The sequence below is a fragment of the Argentina silus genome, assembly GCF_951799395.1.
Source record: "Argentina silus genome assembly, chromosome: X".
Lineage (NCBI taxonomy): Eukaryota > Metazoa > Chordata > Actinopteri > Argentiniformes > Argentinidae > Argentina > Argentina silus.
The window spans coordinates 27453839-27470290 of NC_139653.1; the positions used below are offsets into that span (position 1 = coordinate 27453839).

Sequence of the window (16452 nt, forward strand, 5' to 3'; positions counted from 1 at the left end):
AACAGTGTGGTCAGCTCAATGGTGATTGTTGAGTAATTTGTAAATAGACAAATTCTAATCAAGTGTTCCATCACACCATTGGAGACCTTAATCTTGAGGGACCACTCTAGACTGGTCTCACCCGTTTGATCGTATGCATTAAAGGGTTAAACATCTCTGAACCATGGATTACAGTTTCTCCTGGCCCATGGACTACTAGTACACTAAGGAACCATCTGACTATAAAGGTGTGAAAAGGGGACTATGCATTTAAGATAAACTGTCACTCAAAAACAGATTGACCAATAGAAACATGTCAAACACGCCTTCTAAATCCCACCCACTTGTCAAGTCCTAAACCTGTGCTTGATATTATTGGCACAAATCTAACTCCATATATTTATAATTAGAACAGAAATTCTAATAGACATACTGAAAAAAGAAAAGAACATGATGCGTGCTGATGTTATGCAGGTGCAGGCATCTGAACAAATTACCTGCACAAAATAGACTACAAATCTGCCACCCCCTCAAAACACAGAATATAAAAACATTAAATATCCTCCCATGAAAGACTGAGAGAGATTGATGAAGTTCTCTTGAATGAATAATGAACGTGCTTTGTGTTTGAACACACCACCATAAAAGCCTAAAAATAAAAGCCACCATAAAAGCCTAAGACCAAACATACATAACAGGGGAAAACAATACACAGCACACACAATAGATTCCTCAAGCAAGACAAAAAAAGAAGAAAAACTACCAGTATCAGGCAGAGGCATGCCACAGCGGACACACTTCTCAAAACGTTCCACTGCTGATTCTGTGACCTTAAATTTAAGGACATAAATAAGGACATAAGCACTTCTGGAAATTGTATATTATGTGCCTACTGACATGTAGCCATGGTGGCTGCTGCAGGGAACCAGACATATGCAGTCCAGACGGTGGTTTACACTAGAAATGCAAACAGAGAGGTTTTAACAACTTTGTTGTAGTTTATTGTGACTTCTTCTGGACACCTTCCAGACTCAAACATCTCTCTTGCTCTCTCTGCGATTTTTTTTCTCTCCATTGTTGTTATGAGCGAAAGAGAGTGGAAGATTTAGAATTTAAGAAAGAACTTACTTTCCCAGTGCCCCACCACTGCTCAGAGAGCTGATGTCAGAAACATCAGGGTCTGATCAAAGGGCCTCTGTGTGTGAGCAGTGTAGACCTCCACAGACAACCCTATTCGAAGGGTCCTATTCAATCAATCTCTGCTACCAGGTCTCTGAAATAAGTCAAAACAGCCTTTCTCATGTATTGTGAGACTGTAGCCTTTGGGAGGGTTGTCTGTGTGTTCTACATGTACAGTCTCATAAGTATAGCACAGCCTCTACATGCATGCCCATCTGCAATGAAAGACAGCCATGATGACGAGACCATGCATCAGAACCACAAAGAGAACACAGGAGACGACGGACAACGTGGCCACCACAGGCGCAATGGAGCAGGGGGCCTCAACTGGCACAGTGGGCTCCACAGGCACAACTCCTCCAGCTGGGTTCACTATTGAGACCCACAGACCCAACTCCTGCAGCTTGGTTTACTACTGATCCCAGTGTGTGTCTGCACTGGCTACGGACCAGCTGCTGACAGCCTGCCAAGTTGTACAGAGAGAGGAGGTGAAGTGAGGACAGTGTGCTCAGTGCTCCAAGTTGGCCAGGCAGATCCCATGGAAGCGGGAGGCAGGGAGGGCGGGGTGCGAGGCAGCATCGCTCCCTCCACAGCCAGTCTCAGCTAACTGGCTCAGGAGCCTACTAACCACACAGTCAGAGCATCAGGTTCACAGAGCAGCAAGCAGACGCCCAAAGACCAAGAGACCCTGAACGATCCAAACCAGCCAAACAAGTGATACGTCTTTGTAAAAAGGGATGACAACATTAAACTAATGTAGTCACTGCATCAAGTCTTGTGGCTTAAATATTAGCTACAGTTTTCAACAGCTCTGGAGAATGTGATATGTACTTTATTTGAATATTTATATTTATCAATATCTTCTGGAAGTTATGAGGAGAGGGAATGTGTTTTCCATTATGAAAACACAATTAAAACGAGCTGGTGGGTGATTGTGTGAAATGTTCTCTACTGTTCGAGTGAAGTGTTCTCTTCTGATCTGAGCTATTATCTATCAATCAATGCTGCAATAGCATACTCCTTTATCTGCAGTAAAGGCTCTTGTCAAGGATAGAGCTGTGACGATAATAGAACTCTGGATAACGATTAATTGTCATGCAAATAACTATTGTAACCATCATAACCGTTTGAAAGAGTGTGTGTGTGTGTGTGTGTGGGGGGGGGGGGGCGGGGGGGTGATGTTCAATGACCATCAATTGTGGGAGTGCACCTTTGAGTGTGCGGGGCACTATCGGGCGAGCAGTAAAGAAATATACTGTAGGAAGTGGTAATAAAATGGGAAGAGGGACACACAGTAAATAAAGAAGCTTATTTATATTCAATACTCCACTTTGTCTTCTATCCAGATACAAACATTCTAATTAACATTACACTTTTTATTGTCTAGGGTTATGGTTTCTTCACAGTCGTCGTCATGCTTAGTGCTGCAAAATTAACCAGAATTTCGTTTCTGTGCCGCTTTTCTAGATAGAAATCAAATCAAGGATCAGTAGAAAGTTGTCGTTTTTCAACAGGCAAAATATTTGTGGAGAAAATGTGGTAATTAATTAAAATGACCACAATCCATTTAGCCTAAACACACTGACACTGACACACACACACACGCCAGCAATCTCTCTGTCGAGCTGTCTGGTTTCCGAGCACCTCAGAACAGTACATGACTGGAAGCCTATGGCAGGAGTGGATGAACAGCCGCAGGACTTAATTGGCTGATCTGTCAGTCCATCGCCATCTAGGGAAACCTTAGATGGTGCCTCACCCTAAGTGTGCTGCATTCCTCACTGGACACACAAACATGCGCGCAGCAAAACTGACATGATAATGCTGATATTTGGCTGCCAAACTTGAGTAATTAAACTGTTTAGGGTTCATTATCTCGCTTTCCAGATTATCCCAGAAACGACACTTTTACTAGTGTCTGCACAACCACTACATACATCTTCAACTACTGCCTTTGATGGCGTGTTTTTACTTTGTCTACCTGACAGAAGGCATTAGTGTACATCATGTTAGTGTACATCATGTTAGTGTACATCATGTTAGCTTGCATAAAAGTAGGCTATCCGAAGCGTGGCTTAAGAATGTAGTTTGCTTGTGTTCGTTGAACTTCCAATTAAAGTCGATTTTTTTTTTCCCCAACTGGATTTCTTTTCAAAAAGTAAGCGTTGTGTAAGATATAGGCTTAGAGTTTCTTATACGTTTTCTTGTCCGATTGACTAGTGTTTCAATAGTCTTTTAGCTGGCTATCTACAGTCCTTAAATGTGCTTACTGATTTCCAAGTTGACAAAGAAAAAATAATTGATCAACTGTTACGAGAACAAAGCGCTAGTAAATTAGAAAAGATAACGTAGCCTACAAGAAACTGTACGCCTGCGTAACACAACACTTATATTAGCTAAAATCCCGATAGGAAAAACAATTTTGAAAAAAAAAACGAAATGTCTACAGTTGTGTGATTTTCTGCTATTTTGAATTGATTAGTATGTTACCCAGTAAATCGACTCCCCCGAAGTCCCAAACATTCCCACACTGTTACGAAGCTCTTCAGTACACCTGAAGAGCAGTTACCCACCCCCCCCCCAATACTAAACATGAGTGCTTAAAAAAAGGGGGACCATGTAAAAAAAGTGTTGTAATTTCTGAATGGTGAAACCAATATGTACACAAATACCATCAAATAAAAGCTGAGAATCCCTACTAACCTCAGAGTAATTGTCTGATCAAAACTTTTGGAGTGTAGAGCCACAAAAAATGCTTCACTGCCCCATTGCTTATGTTGGGCAATTGATTGGGTGCAATTTACTGCAATTTCCTTCCAATTTGATAGTTCGACAGTACAATTTAAATGAAATTCCAAGCAATAGCCAATGAAAATTAAGGTGTGATATGATATTGTGGCGATCGGTGAAGGAAGACGCAAATTAGTTCACAATCGACTAGCAAGCTGAGAAACGAAGATTTACCATAAAAACGTAACACTGGGGTCATCAAACTGAACAGCAATGCCACCCATGGTTTCAGTACTTTAACCACATAAGTCTGAACACAATGCATGCTGGGGAACAGGAAGGCACAATGCTAACTGTGTAGCCCCAGCGCTACAATATCATTTTGAGAAGCTGTATTCTAAAATACATTCTAGATGTGTTCTCCCGTGCTCCGTGCTCCAATAAGACACAGACAACTAAATTTCACTGCGGGCCAGATTTAACATCTCCCAGACCAGCTGTCTTGGAAAGTTCACATAGCCCGGTTATTTCCTTCCCAAACTTACGGTGGCCAACTTACTGTAGCTGCAATATGCTTTGATCAAACACAATTGAAGTTGTTCTAGGCTCAAGGCTGTGTCTCTCCAGTTAACATTTATAAGCTCGCAACACCGTGAAATATTAATTCCAGCCAGCAAAGAAATAGTCTTCAACACTTATGTTGCTACTCCCTGCCCGCTCTCATGAATCGTGGCATGCAGCAATATTCACACTGCAGAAATAGGGCTACAATTATCTTGCAAGGGCTTATTATTTAAATGTCGAAGGACGTACTATATGGACATTTTGGGGGAAAGTGATTATTGGCTTGCTAGGCAGCTATAAACTATACTTATAAACTTTACAATGTAGCTGTGTTTTCCAAGTTGCTATTTATGCATCTGAGAGGGTTCAGTTCGTCACAAAAGCTAGCCACTGTTCGCTAACTATGGGGCTGACAGCAACAAACAGCAGACATCTAACAACGATTAGGGACAATATAGCATAAATTAACAAGACCTTTATATCATAATTTATGAACATAAATATGGGGATGTTCAGCACACAAGTAAATTAATACAATGTTAGTGTAAACATTGATGATCTGTAGCCGGTGTTGATACAGGACGTTAGATTACCAGTCATATAACTTACCTATACAATGATTGAATATTGCATGCAATCAGTCATCACCCTGAAATCCTTGGATTGCAAGGACTTCAGGGTGACACACTGAGCAATGAAATTGCTACTTTAAATTTAAAAATTGTGTCCAAGTTTCATCATGTAACCCAGGCTTGAGTTGCTTGTACTCATGTTTTTGAAACTCTATACTTTTTAAAATATTCAGCTATTGGTTGAGAAAACATTCTGAGAGCCCCATTGTTACTGTAACTGCCAGACCTACAGAACACATTCTTAGAATGATTACACAACAATGCAGTCTCATGACAACATGTTCTACCCCACTGAAACCACTCAACCAACCAACTCCCTACCCACTCCACTGAACTATCCAAAGCACCTTCTATCTAACGATATGTGTACACTGACTCCACTAAAATAACTTCCATTCAGATTTTGTATACCATTTACACTTTTTGAGCTATACTCAAATTTGCATGGAATCCTATTCATGCCTATACCGCTGTGTGCACAGCCTAAATCGCTTAACCTATTAACTTCAAATCAACGTTTAAATGTGAAACTTTTGTTGATTGAATTTCTTGACCATCTTTTTCATACCATTTATACTTCTTGAGCTGTTCGATTTTGCCTTAAGTCCTATTAATTCCTATGGCCATTCGCTCTAAATAGGGACAATTCGAAATTTTAAGCTTGATACCCCAATTCAGTTTTAAAATGTATAGACTGACTCCACTTAAAGAACTTCCATCAAGAGTTGACACTATTTAGACTTTTTAAACTTTAAGCCTTTTTAAGTTGCATGAATTACCATGGGTTTCTAAGAGGAACATTGGACCATTGGGTTTCTATGATACATTTTAAAATGCATCTCCTATTTCATCTTTTAAGCTAGACAACTCAACTCAACTTTAAAATGTGTACTCACTGACCCTACTTAAATAACTACTATACATATTGTTGATACTATTTAGACTTTTTAAACATTAACCAGATTTCCACTCTCTCTCTCTGTCTATTCATCTACAGTGCCTTCGGAAAGTATTCAGACCCCTTCACTTTTTCTACATTTTGTTGTGTTATAGACTCAATTTAAAATTGATTAAATTAAATTGAAATACAGAAATACCTCATGTACATACAGTGCCTATAGAAAGGCATCATACCCTGTGAAATCATTACCTTTTGTCACATTACACGCTGGAAATTAAAATAAATCAAATCTAACTTTTTTGAGCTGTATGTACACATTATAACCCTCATCATCAAAGTGAAAATAACATTTTTTTAAATTCTGGACAATTATTAAAAATTAATTAGCCCCTTAGAGTATACCATTATAAACTTGCTCAGGTGCAACCAATCAACTTCCAGATCAAACACCAGGCTAATTGCCCCCCACCTGACATCAATTGTAGTGGTTTTGATTACTTCAGAATAAAACCAGCTGTTTCTTGAGGATTCCACTACTAGAAGTGCATGGTTCTGCAAAGAATTCACCATGGTTGGAAAAGTACTTTCAAAAGGCCTCCAGGATAAAGTTGTAGGAAGGCACAAGTTAGGTGAGGGCTACAAAAAGATTTCGAAGGCTTTAGCTATCCCTCTAGGAGTACCGTTCAGAGCATCATTAAGAAGTGGAAGGCGTATGGCACCACCAACACCTTGCCTAGATCAGGCTGTCCGTCCAAACTGGATGACCGAGCCAGGAGGACATTGATCAGAGAAGCTACCAAGAGGCCAAAGGCAACTTTGAAGGACTTACAAGTCTTTATGGCTGGGACTGGTCTATCTCAAAAGCTTTACACAAAGCTGGCCTGTATGGCAGGGTGGCAAGAAAGAAGCCTGTTCTGAAAAAATGCCACAGTCAGTCTCGTTTGTGCTATGCAAAAACACACCTGGAAGATTCTGTTGCCATGTGGAAAAAAGTTTTATGGTCAGACGAGACTAAGATTGAACTTTTTGGACTGAACTCCAAGCGCTATGTTTGGCGAAAACCAAACACAGCACACCACCCAAAACACACCATACCTACTGTGAAGCATGGTGGTGGCAACATTATGTTTTGGGGATGTTTCTCTTCAGCGGGGACTAGGCAATTGGTCAGGATTGAAGGGAAAATGGATGCTGCCAAGTACACCCAAATTCTTGAGGACAACCTGCGTCCCTCTGCTAGACAGCTGAAGATGGGCAGGTCATTCACCTTCCAACACGACAACGATCCTAAACATTCCGCCAAAAGAACAACGCAGTGGCTTAAGGATAGAAAGGTGAATGTCCTTGAGTGGCCAAGTCAGAGCCCTGACTTAAATCCGATCTGTGGATGGACTTGAAGAGAGCAGTCCATCGCCACTCACCACGGAATTTGACTGAACTCGAACAGTTCTGCAAGGAAGAATGGGCAAATATTCTCCAATCTAGGTGTGTAAAGCTAGTAGAGACATATCCAAACAGATTGATGGATGTAATTGCAGCAAAAGGTGGCTCTACAAAGTATTAAATAAGGGACTTTTCCAACCCTGTTATTCTTGTTTTTCATCAAAGAACTGTCGCCTTTTTTTTCATTAGTTTGATGTTGAATGGCTAAATTTGTACAAAAAGCAGATTATTTTTTTTTTTTAGATGGGTTTTGATTTCAGGCTGTACGACAAATATAGTAACTATTTCAAAGGGGTATGATGACTTTCTATAGGCACTATAAGTATTCAGACACTTTACTATGACACTCTTACAATTAGCTAAAATGCAAAAATGTCATCAACAAATCACTCAATAAGTTGAATTGAGTCCATCTTAATGCAAGGATAATAGTTGATGTAATTTTGGAATGAATATCTTTGTTTTTACAGGGTCTCTGATTTGCATAGGAATCAATGACACACTGTGTGGATCAGATTGTCATTACAAACTGAGCAAATGGAGAGGAACAAAACTGCTCAGGAATGCGCCCGAGGCCTGGGGAGACTTACAAAAATCTACAAAGTTGAATGGTGGAGAGGAAAAAGGAGTTGACGGGACATTATCATCGCAGTCACTCTACAAAATTGGTCTATAACCAAGTGGCCAAAAAGAATCCCTTATCAGACCCCTAATCTGCACAGTGTGTAATTGATTTCTATGCAAATCAGAGACCCTATAAAAACGACTATCCTTGCATTAAGATGGACTCAATTCAACTTACTAAGTGATTTGTGAAGAGAAAAAGTGAAGAGATCTGAATACTTTACGAAGGCACTGTATCCAACTATCAGACTATCTGTAGTCCAAACCATCTTTTAACTTCATCAACTAATGTACCAAAATAAGACTTTGCAAACCCAAACATTTTTTTCAGGAATTTTCTTTTCTATTTTAAATTAAAAAATAAAATAATTTAAAAAAAAAGAAGAAAAAAGTTAGTATATTTCAAAAACCTGACAGATACCGTAATTGCACTACTAATGGTTATATGATTACCGTGCCAGCCCTAGACAAGGCCAGAGGATTGACAGGGATAGGATCTCTTTCCATGCTCAGCCAGGAAGCTTCAATAAGCCTTCATTAAAACAGGCACAAAGGCTGCCGAAAAAATTCCTACCCCAGAGTTCCAGGCCTGGAGCTACACAGTGCAGCAGCAAGCCTCTCATTTACCCCTTCACACACATTCCACAAGCCCTTCAAATTACATTTGCCTCCCGCCCAGCCCCGCCCCCCAAAGGTCTCCCTCCAATCTACTGTTATACACCTTCACCCTCTTCATCACATTTAAACAACCTCTTACCCTCTCTTCCTGCAGCTAAGCTGTCCCTCTGGCTCTTTGGGATACACCCAAAACCCTTGACTTCCAGATATGGATGTAGCATTAACAGCACACGCTAGCACAAGGTACTCGAGAGTGAGAGAGCCCTAGAGAACACAACCCTAATATGACATGGCTACTGGCTAGCTAGAACACCCAGCAAAACCTTTCCACAGCCTCACTGCACAGCCTTTCCACTCACAGTTCTGCACCCAGCCATCCTGTGTGTGCACCACCTGTGGCCTCCTAATCTGCAGTGACACAACAAAAGGGTGGCGGTTACCGTCATAAACACCAGCATCAATAGGGAACAGACACTCAATTACTTTAAGGCAGGGATGTTTTTTGCCAGAGCAGTAGGTCGGAGGGCCGGACCATTTATAATCAATAATTTACTACAGTCATACATGATTAAATGCTTCCTTCTAACTAATATCATTATATCTAAATAATAGCAGTTTCTCAAGCAACATAAGCAATTGAGCAAATGTGTCCAATGTGGAATTTTAAGAACAATCACACCAATCTTGAAAATATAAGGAAATGGTTCCACAATCATTTCTACGCCTTTTCGATCTGGTTTAGTCATTTTCAACCTAAAATAGTGGCTTAGGGGGTCACTCAAAATGTTTCTATTTTTAAGTGTCTGCATTAAGTAGAATAAACATGGAGTAAATTGGACCGTGCAATAAAGTAAACAAGACCACTGGAAAACTAAGCTACCACATGTGCATACAAACACAAGTTGGAGCTTGTTCCAGCATGTTCCCTCACACACACAAGACCTCCATTTTCAGTATAAACAAGACATTGTTTGCATCGTCGACATGTTAAACACTTCCCCTTGCTACTGACACCTCAGTAGCAAGTAGCAAGCATAATGGACCTCAGTTGCCAGCATAATGGACCAGCACCTTGGATGCATTGTGTTTCATTACATTTTAAAGTTAAAATCAAAAATGTTATGCTGAAAATCCATGTTCTAATTATAAGTATATCAATATACAACAATGTCTTGTCCGAAATAAGCAATTGTTAAAAAAAAAAATAGATACTTAGAAATGTATAGTGTTGCTAGCCTATAAGGTCAGAGCAGACCCACAGCTGTGCCCACAAGGCTTTGCTATTTTAATGCCGGCTTCATTTGTTCCATATTTTAACAATAACCATGTTACAACTTGTTACAGTATAGTAAATTCCTATTAAGAAAACCAAATAATTTTGTCAAAGGCATTGACCAAAGGAACTATAGCCTACATTTACGTTTGTCAAAATGCATTTTTAATAGGGTAACAGGAAATCCTCATCAGTTATTGTTTGCAGTAATTTCTTCTTTTTTACAAAAAGTAGTCCAAACATTTTCTACCTCAATCTGCAAGTTCACCACAAATAGAAGTGGGCAATTCCACACGAACAGAATGACCCTAGGACTAAATCTTTCACTTTCAAATATATGCCAAAGAAAAATCCTTGATAGCAAAGTTTAACAAACTATACAACTCTATGCACAAGGAATAATTCTAACAAATGCAACTGAAAAACAAAACAAAAACACATTTACTTTAAGAACTGGGCAGCTTCAAAGAGACCCTAAAATCTCCCTGGGTTTTTATGTAACCACGTTTCCCCAAAACTCTGTTAAATATCAGCTAAAATTCAAATTCAAATATGTCTGCAGAAAGAGTGGTGTTAGCTATCATATGATACCTTGAGTTTGAAAATATCTACATACATAAAAAGCCTACACTTTTGCCACCAAAAAACATAATTTGAAAAAATTAAATTCAAGTTGGCCTGTCATGTGCAGACACAACCCTAACCCTAACCCAAGATGCACTAGTTTGCATCAGCCTCTGCAAAATGAAAACATTATTTATTGTCTGCAACAGGTGTGGGAAGGATCCTAATAATCTGTTTTAGGGGCACCACACCATATGTGTCAGTGCAGTCTTTAGTAATGATCCCTTTCTGTCTTTTTCGAAGTGTGCAACATTAATGTCATCATTCTCAATGGCATTTATTTGCGCTACGTATTTGTGTGATTTGCTGGCTTTGCTTTCCCCACTGTACAACAATGAAGTCTTGAGGATGAGGATGTTGATGCAGGGCTTGGTGAGGAAGTTGATGCAGTGGTTTATAACTACTACTGTATGATTTCCCACTGTTCAGCTGTCCCTGTGGAAGAACCCTTTTGGAACCCTTTTAAGTTCCATGTAGAGCCCTTTTGTATTCCATGTAGAATCCTCTGTGAAAAGTGTTTACTTAAAAGGTTCTCCCACAGGGGCAGCCAAAGAACCCTTTTAGGGTCTGTACAACCTGTACCATAAGTGAATGTAGCCAATCCAATGCAATATGGTAACAGAATCACCAAATTTAACCACTTATTAATTCCTAAACTAAATCAATATCAGTAAAAACACTACATGTATTTGGTAGGTCTACATATACTTCTTACTTGTGTTAACTTTCATTATTCATCGCTCTTTATGAGGTATATTAGAAAATATCTTAAACTTATGTGGATGTTTGGTAACACAATGACCTGGAGACTGAGCAATGATTCTTAATCTGAATACAAACCATTTTCTCTAAACTAAATATAAGTGTTGATATTAGTTGACTCGAGGTCTACACTTGAACATTGATGAGGTTTGATGTTTTTCTGAACACCTTTAAAGACTCTTTCTGGTACAGTGCTGTAGATGTTTTCTTAAATGCTTTTCCATATGTTTGACCAGAAGTCAAAGCCTTTGCTTATCCCTATTATTAGGCTTTCATTTGACACCCAATTGTGATATGCTCTGATGAATTTCACATTTTGGTCCTAATGGGTCCTTTTACACTGTCCTTTTGTCTGTGCTGAGGAGTGTTCTGTATAGTAAACAGTAAACAATAGCCATGTGCACACTGCACAGTTTATAAAAATTCATCCTACGCGCATCCTCAAGTAATCTGTAATCTGCATTTTCAATGTTAAAGCGCAGCACCTCCAAATGATAATCAATTTAATTCTTTCAGCATTTAGCTGGGAATAGATCAATTTCATGTCATGATAAACACTTTGTCTTTGTTACCAACTTATGGGTATTCTTATATTTTAAACAATAAAGTATAATAGTCAAGTAGATAAAAATTAGGAAAACATGGATAATAGCATGTACTCACCCTTCTCTTTATAGTAGGCACCCACACTCCACAGCATTTACAGGCATTAATCAAATTATTATGTCATGATGAACTCTGTCTACCGTATTATCAATAGGTACAATTTTAATAAAGTATGTGACTAAAGAATGATGACATTCCAACTACTCAGATTTGTATACATTTGTAAAAGCATTAAAAAGCATGTTTTTTGGTAAATTAATCATAGACTAATTGAAGAATCAATAAAATAATCTACAGATTAATCAATAGCAAAATAATTGTTATTTGCAGCCATAATTACATGGCATTATTGCTTCAGATTTGTGCTGTTTTACTTGTTATCAAGCATTGGTACTTCACATTTAACCGCGTTTTTATTTTACAGTGGGCTATGTACAGTTACACCAATTATGTCTGTCACTATGATATACTCAATATGTAAGCTCTTTAAAATACACAATTTGATGTTCTCATGATTCTTAAGTCCTGACTAAATACAACCAGTTCATTATGTGTTGCATGGTATTGATTCAATGATTACACTGTTACACTAACGTCAACAAATGGAGGTCTCCAGATGTCACTACTACTTTGGTTAGTAATAGGGCCCAGTGCTTCTAGTGTTAACAACTACAAACACACAAATTAAAATGAAATATTAAACATTATAGAGCAAACACATATGTATGCACTCGCCATAGGTGACAACACAGACTAAGAAAAATGTCAATGACAAAAGTCAACAAGAAGTGGACAGCTCCTTACCTTCTCTGTGAGTAGGGTTCCTCGTAGACTCTTCGGCTTTCTGAAAACTGATGCTTGCGTAGGCGCTCAGGTCCTCTGATGGGCTCTCTCCCTGCAATTCCACTGGTCTGGCCTGGGGGAAACGCCACTCCAAGTGGGGTTGGTCTTTGGCCAGGTCCAGGTCGATGTAGTTGAGCCCGTTCTGGTTCTGGGCACTGGTGCAGAGCAGAGTCTCTCTTCTTCCGTTGGCAGCTGGGGACTCCGCTGGCTTCAGCCACACATTCTCAAAAGAGGTGGAGCTATGACGCTTGACTTCCTCTACAGAGGGTGTGGCTGCGTTGACAGCCCCCTTGGCCGCCGTGGAGGAGAATGTCTCAGAGCTGTGCCTGCGCCGGCCCTGTTGGTCCGCCCGGATCACTTTTGCTCCCTGGTTCCAGCTGGGGCTAGAGTTCACCCTAGTGAAAGCACTGAGCCCTGACAGTGGGCCCATCAGCCCTAAGTGCACAGCACTGGGGCCAACACCCAGCACAGACAAGGCCTGACTAGGGGACAGGGAACAGGGAGTGACATCAATGGTAGACACTGAGGTGTTGAGCATCATCTGTGTGTCAGAGTACCCTGCACAGTCACCCACCTGTGTTCTACTGTAGTCCCGCCCATGGTGGCTTTCACAGAGAATCACAGAGGAGGGAGGTGCAGGGGCCACTGTAGCAGAATCACCTGTGCAGGCAGGGGGTTCGGCTACACTGCTGGGGGCCCTGCCCTGTGCTCCCAGATGCATGTTCATATACTCTGTGGAGAGCTCTGCTGGCCTCTCTGGTCCCCTACCTGAGAACACAGGGTTGAAAAGTGTGGCCAAGTTGGCTGAAAGGATGTTGTCATTAAACTCTATATTGACATACTCCCCTGGGCTTTTGGGGGAAGGAGGGAAGGGGGCCTCCCGGGCGCGGGGCAGTGTGCTGGCTTTGTTGCCTCCCAGGAAGAGGCGTGTGGGCCGAGCCAGTTTGCTGTCCATTTCTGTTCTCTTGGGCTTGACCACTGGCTGAGTATTCCCCTGTCCCCTATGACTGTCACTACTGGTGGAAGAGGAGTCACCGAAAACCAGGCGTCCAGAGCTAAGGGAGAGGCGCAGGGGGCTCTGGTCTTGCTTCCTGTTGGCATGTTTGAAGGAGCGTGGTAGAGAGAAGTAAGCATACATTGGCCTAGAAGGCTCTTCCACTGGGTTAAAGTAGCAGTCAGGTGGTGTGCTTGTTGTGGAGCAGCTAGCTGGTGACATGTTCATGTAGTCTCCACATGATGACACCTTGCCCTCAGTGCTCTCCACAGACAACTTAGGGTTGACCCCATTGGCCCAGATTTTACTATAGTTGATGGTGTCTGGGGAGCAGCTTGCACTGGGAGACATCATCATATATCCATTAGAGTCCATTCTGGGGTGCTGGCGGGGGTTGATGATCTGCTGGGGCGCAGAGACACTTTTAGGGCTCATGGGCATGTAGTCTGCATTCTTGCCGGTCGCAGGGACCACACCAGGGGACATGGGCATGTACCCATCGTCTTTCTGACTGGCCTTGTTTCCCTCCAGGGCAATGTCGAGGATCTCCTCTGGGTATGAATGTGTGGGCATGAATGCTGAGTGCCTGTAGGTGGATGCCCGGTTGCATGAGTAAGCAGGCATCATCACTGTGTACTCCTCCAGAGACACTGTGGATGACTGAGAAGGGGTCTTCTGGTGGCAGATTGTTGGGGGAGAGGTTCCCGAGGAGTGTGTTCGCTTTCTGAAGCACTTCTCTAGCTCAGGCTCATCCTGACGGGAAGGCGTACCACGGGGATGGCTGCGGCCACAGTGACCACTAAGAAGTGTTACAGGCTTGGCCATGCAGATGTAGTTGTTAAGTTCTTCCTCCCTTGCAGGGGGTGTGTGACCTAGGGAGTCTGGTGTGACACTGCGAAAGGAGCTCCTGAAATCACAGGGGCTGGAGCCATACTCATCAGAGGAAATGAATCCCCCGTCACTTGGGGAACCTGATATGGAGGCACTGGAGCGACGAGGGTAGAGGCAGTCTGATGTGGAACCGTGCCCACTTGTGCTACTTGATGACAGGCTAACAGGGCTAACGGCTGAGGGGGAACAGCATGAGGATGGCATTGGAATAGACCTGCTATGATTGAGGGGAGGGTGGAGCCGGGAGGACCCTCTATGTCTCTGAGACTGGGTTCTGGCAGCACTGGGGCTTCCTGGGCTCCCATCCACGGAGGCGGGCCTAAACATAGTGCCCTCCCCATCACTGGAGGCTCGTACTCTGAAAGAGTGACTGTGCTTTCCTGGCCCAGCAGGTGAGGTGGCTGTGACACTCTCTGCACGGGACCTCCTTCCAAGCCCCACTTGGCTGGGGGGCGGGTTGTTGTGGTGATGCCTTCGCAACGGCACAGAAATTGGGTTGGAGCAGTTGGAAGAAGACTGGCTTTTACTCCTAGGACGAAATTCCTCGCTCATTGCTTTCATCGCTTCTAAAATAGTTTCATGCATATTTTGCGCAACGACAGAGTCATCCACCTGCATCCAAAATTCTCCCGGCCCAGTGACTGCGGATCTCCCCACTTCAATGAAAAAGAAATTCTCTGAATGACCGCACCTCCTTATGTTCATTAACTGCAGCACTACTGCTGCTGCATCTGAGTTTAATTTCACAAAACTGATGGTTTTATTTGTCAGGCACAATCTGTAAATCCCAATCAAATTTTTTGTGTGTCCCAGGCCTTTTGGTTTTAAAATAACTTGCCAGACTTCTTTAAAGGCAGGTCCTGGCGTGGTCTCTCCATAATTCTCTTCTCCCATCCCACTGCCTCCAACAGCATTGTGAACTTTACCTCTGTTATGTAGGTCCACTAGGGCTTGGTACCACACATCCTGCTCCTGTTCGGTGTCGGCTGCTATTGCGAAGTACTCGTCCTTGGTGTAAAGCGCCACTAGATATTTGTTTTTGGAATCAGCCCTCTTGTTTATGTTGAAGCAGCTCTCCAGCGGAATCGACCTTTTAGGTACCCCAGACTTGTGTCTCCATTTTTTCTCGTTTTCGTAGTACTCCAGTCTGGAGGGTCCTGCCGCACTGTATGCACGCAGGACAAAAAACCTCTTGTGCATGCTTTTGGGTTTCCTTAAATAACCCACCTTTCTTACGTCTGAAAAACAACTCTGCTCCGTAATTGGGCTAGCCATTTCGGAAAATTATACGTGCTTATTATGCTTTACAATTAGGAATTTAACTTGAATGCAACAAATGTTAAAATAACGTATAGCAAAATATCCCCACTGGAAAAAAGCTGAATAAGTCAAGTGGCTTTTATTTTATGAATTTGCTTTGGCATACGCCTCAATTAGCTAGGTAACGGCGCTAAGCCATTAAAGCGCTGTCAACCGGTCGGTGCTGCTGTTTTTAAGCAGCACGCTATATCTTTATCTCTGCGAAAACGGAAAAGCATAATTCAATCAAATAATCAATTTATAGTGATAACAAAAGTACCAAAAATAAGGAAAAACTTGTTTCAGTCTGGAGTGCCATGCACTCTAAAAACAAGCACTGTCGTTCAATGCCATTTAGCTGGCTCGCTAACCGAGTAGGCACGCTTGTTTATTCCTGCTTGCAAAAGTGCCACATTGACATTAATGCATTTGACCATCCTTTCAAAATGCAATAAAGAGCCAAACGTGACGAGGTCGTTCCGGGTTGTTT

At 41.8% G+C, this 16452-nt stretch overlaps 1 protein-coding gene across 1 annotated transcript in view; it reads right to left on the reverse strand.

Moving 5' to 3' along the window:
* irs1 (insulin receptor substrate 1) overlaps positions 1–15941 on the reverse strand; it is a 35481-nt gene extending 19540 nt beyond the window's left edge. The window contains exon 1 of the mRNA XM_083695474.1: positions 12740–15941. Within this exon, the coding sequence (XP_083551600.1) occupies positions 12740–15938 (3199 nt within the window). The 5' untranslated portion in view covers positions 15939–15941. The remainder of the gene's footprint in view (positions 1–12739) is intronic.
* Between the last annotated feature and the right edge of the window lie 511 nt (positions 15942–16452).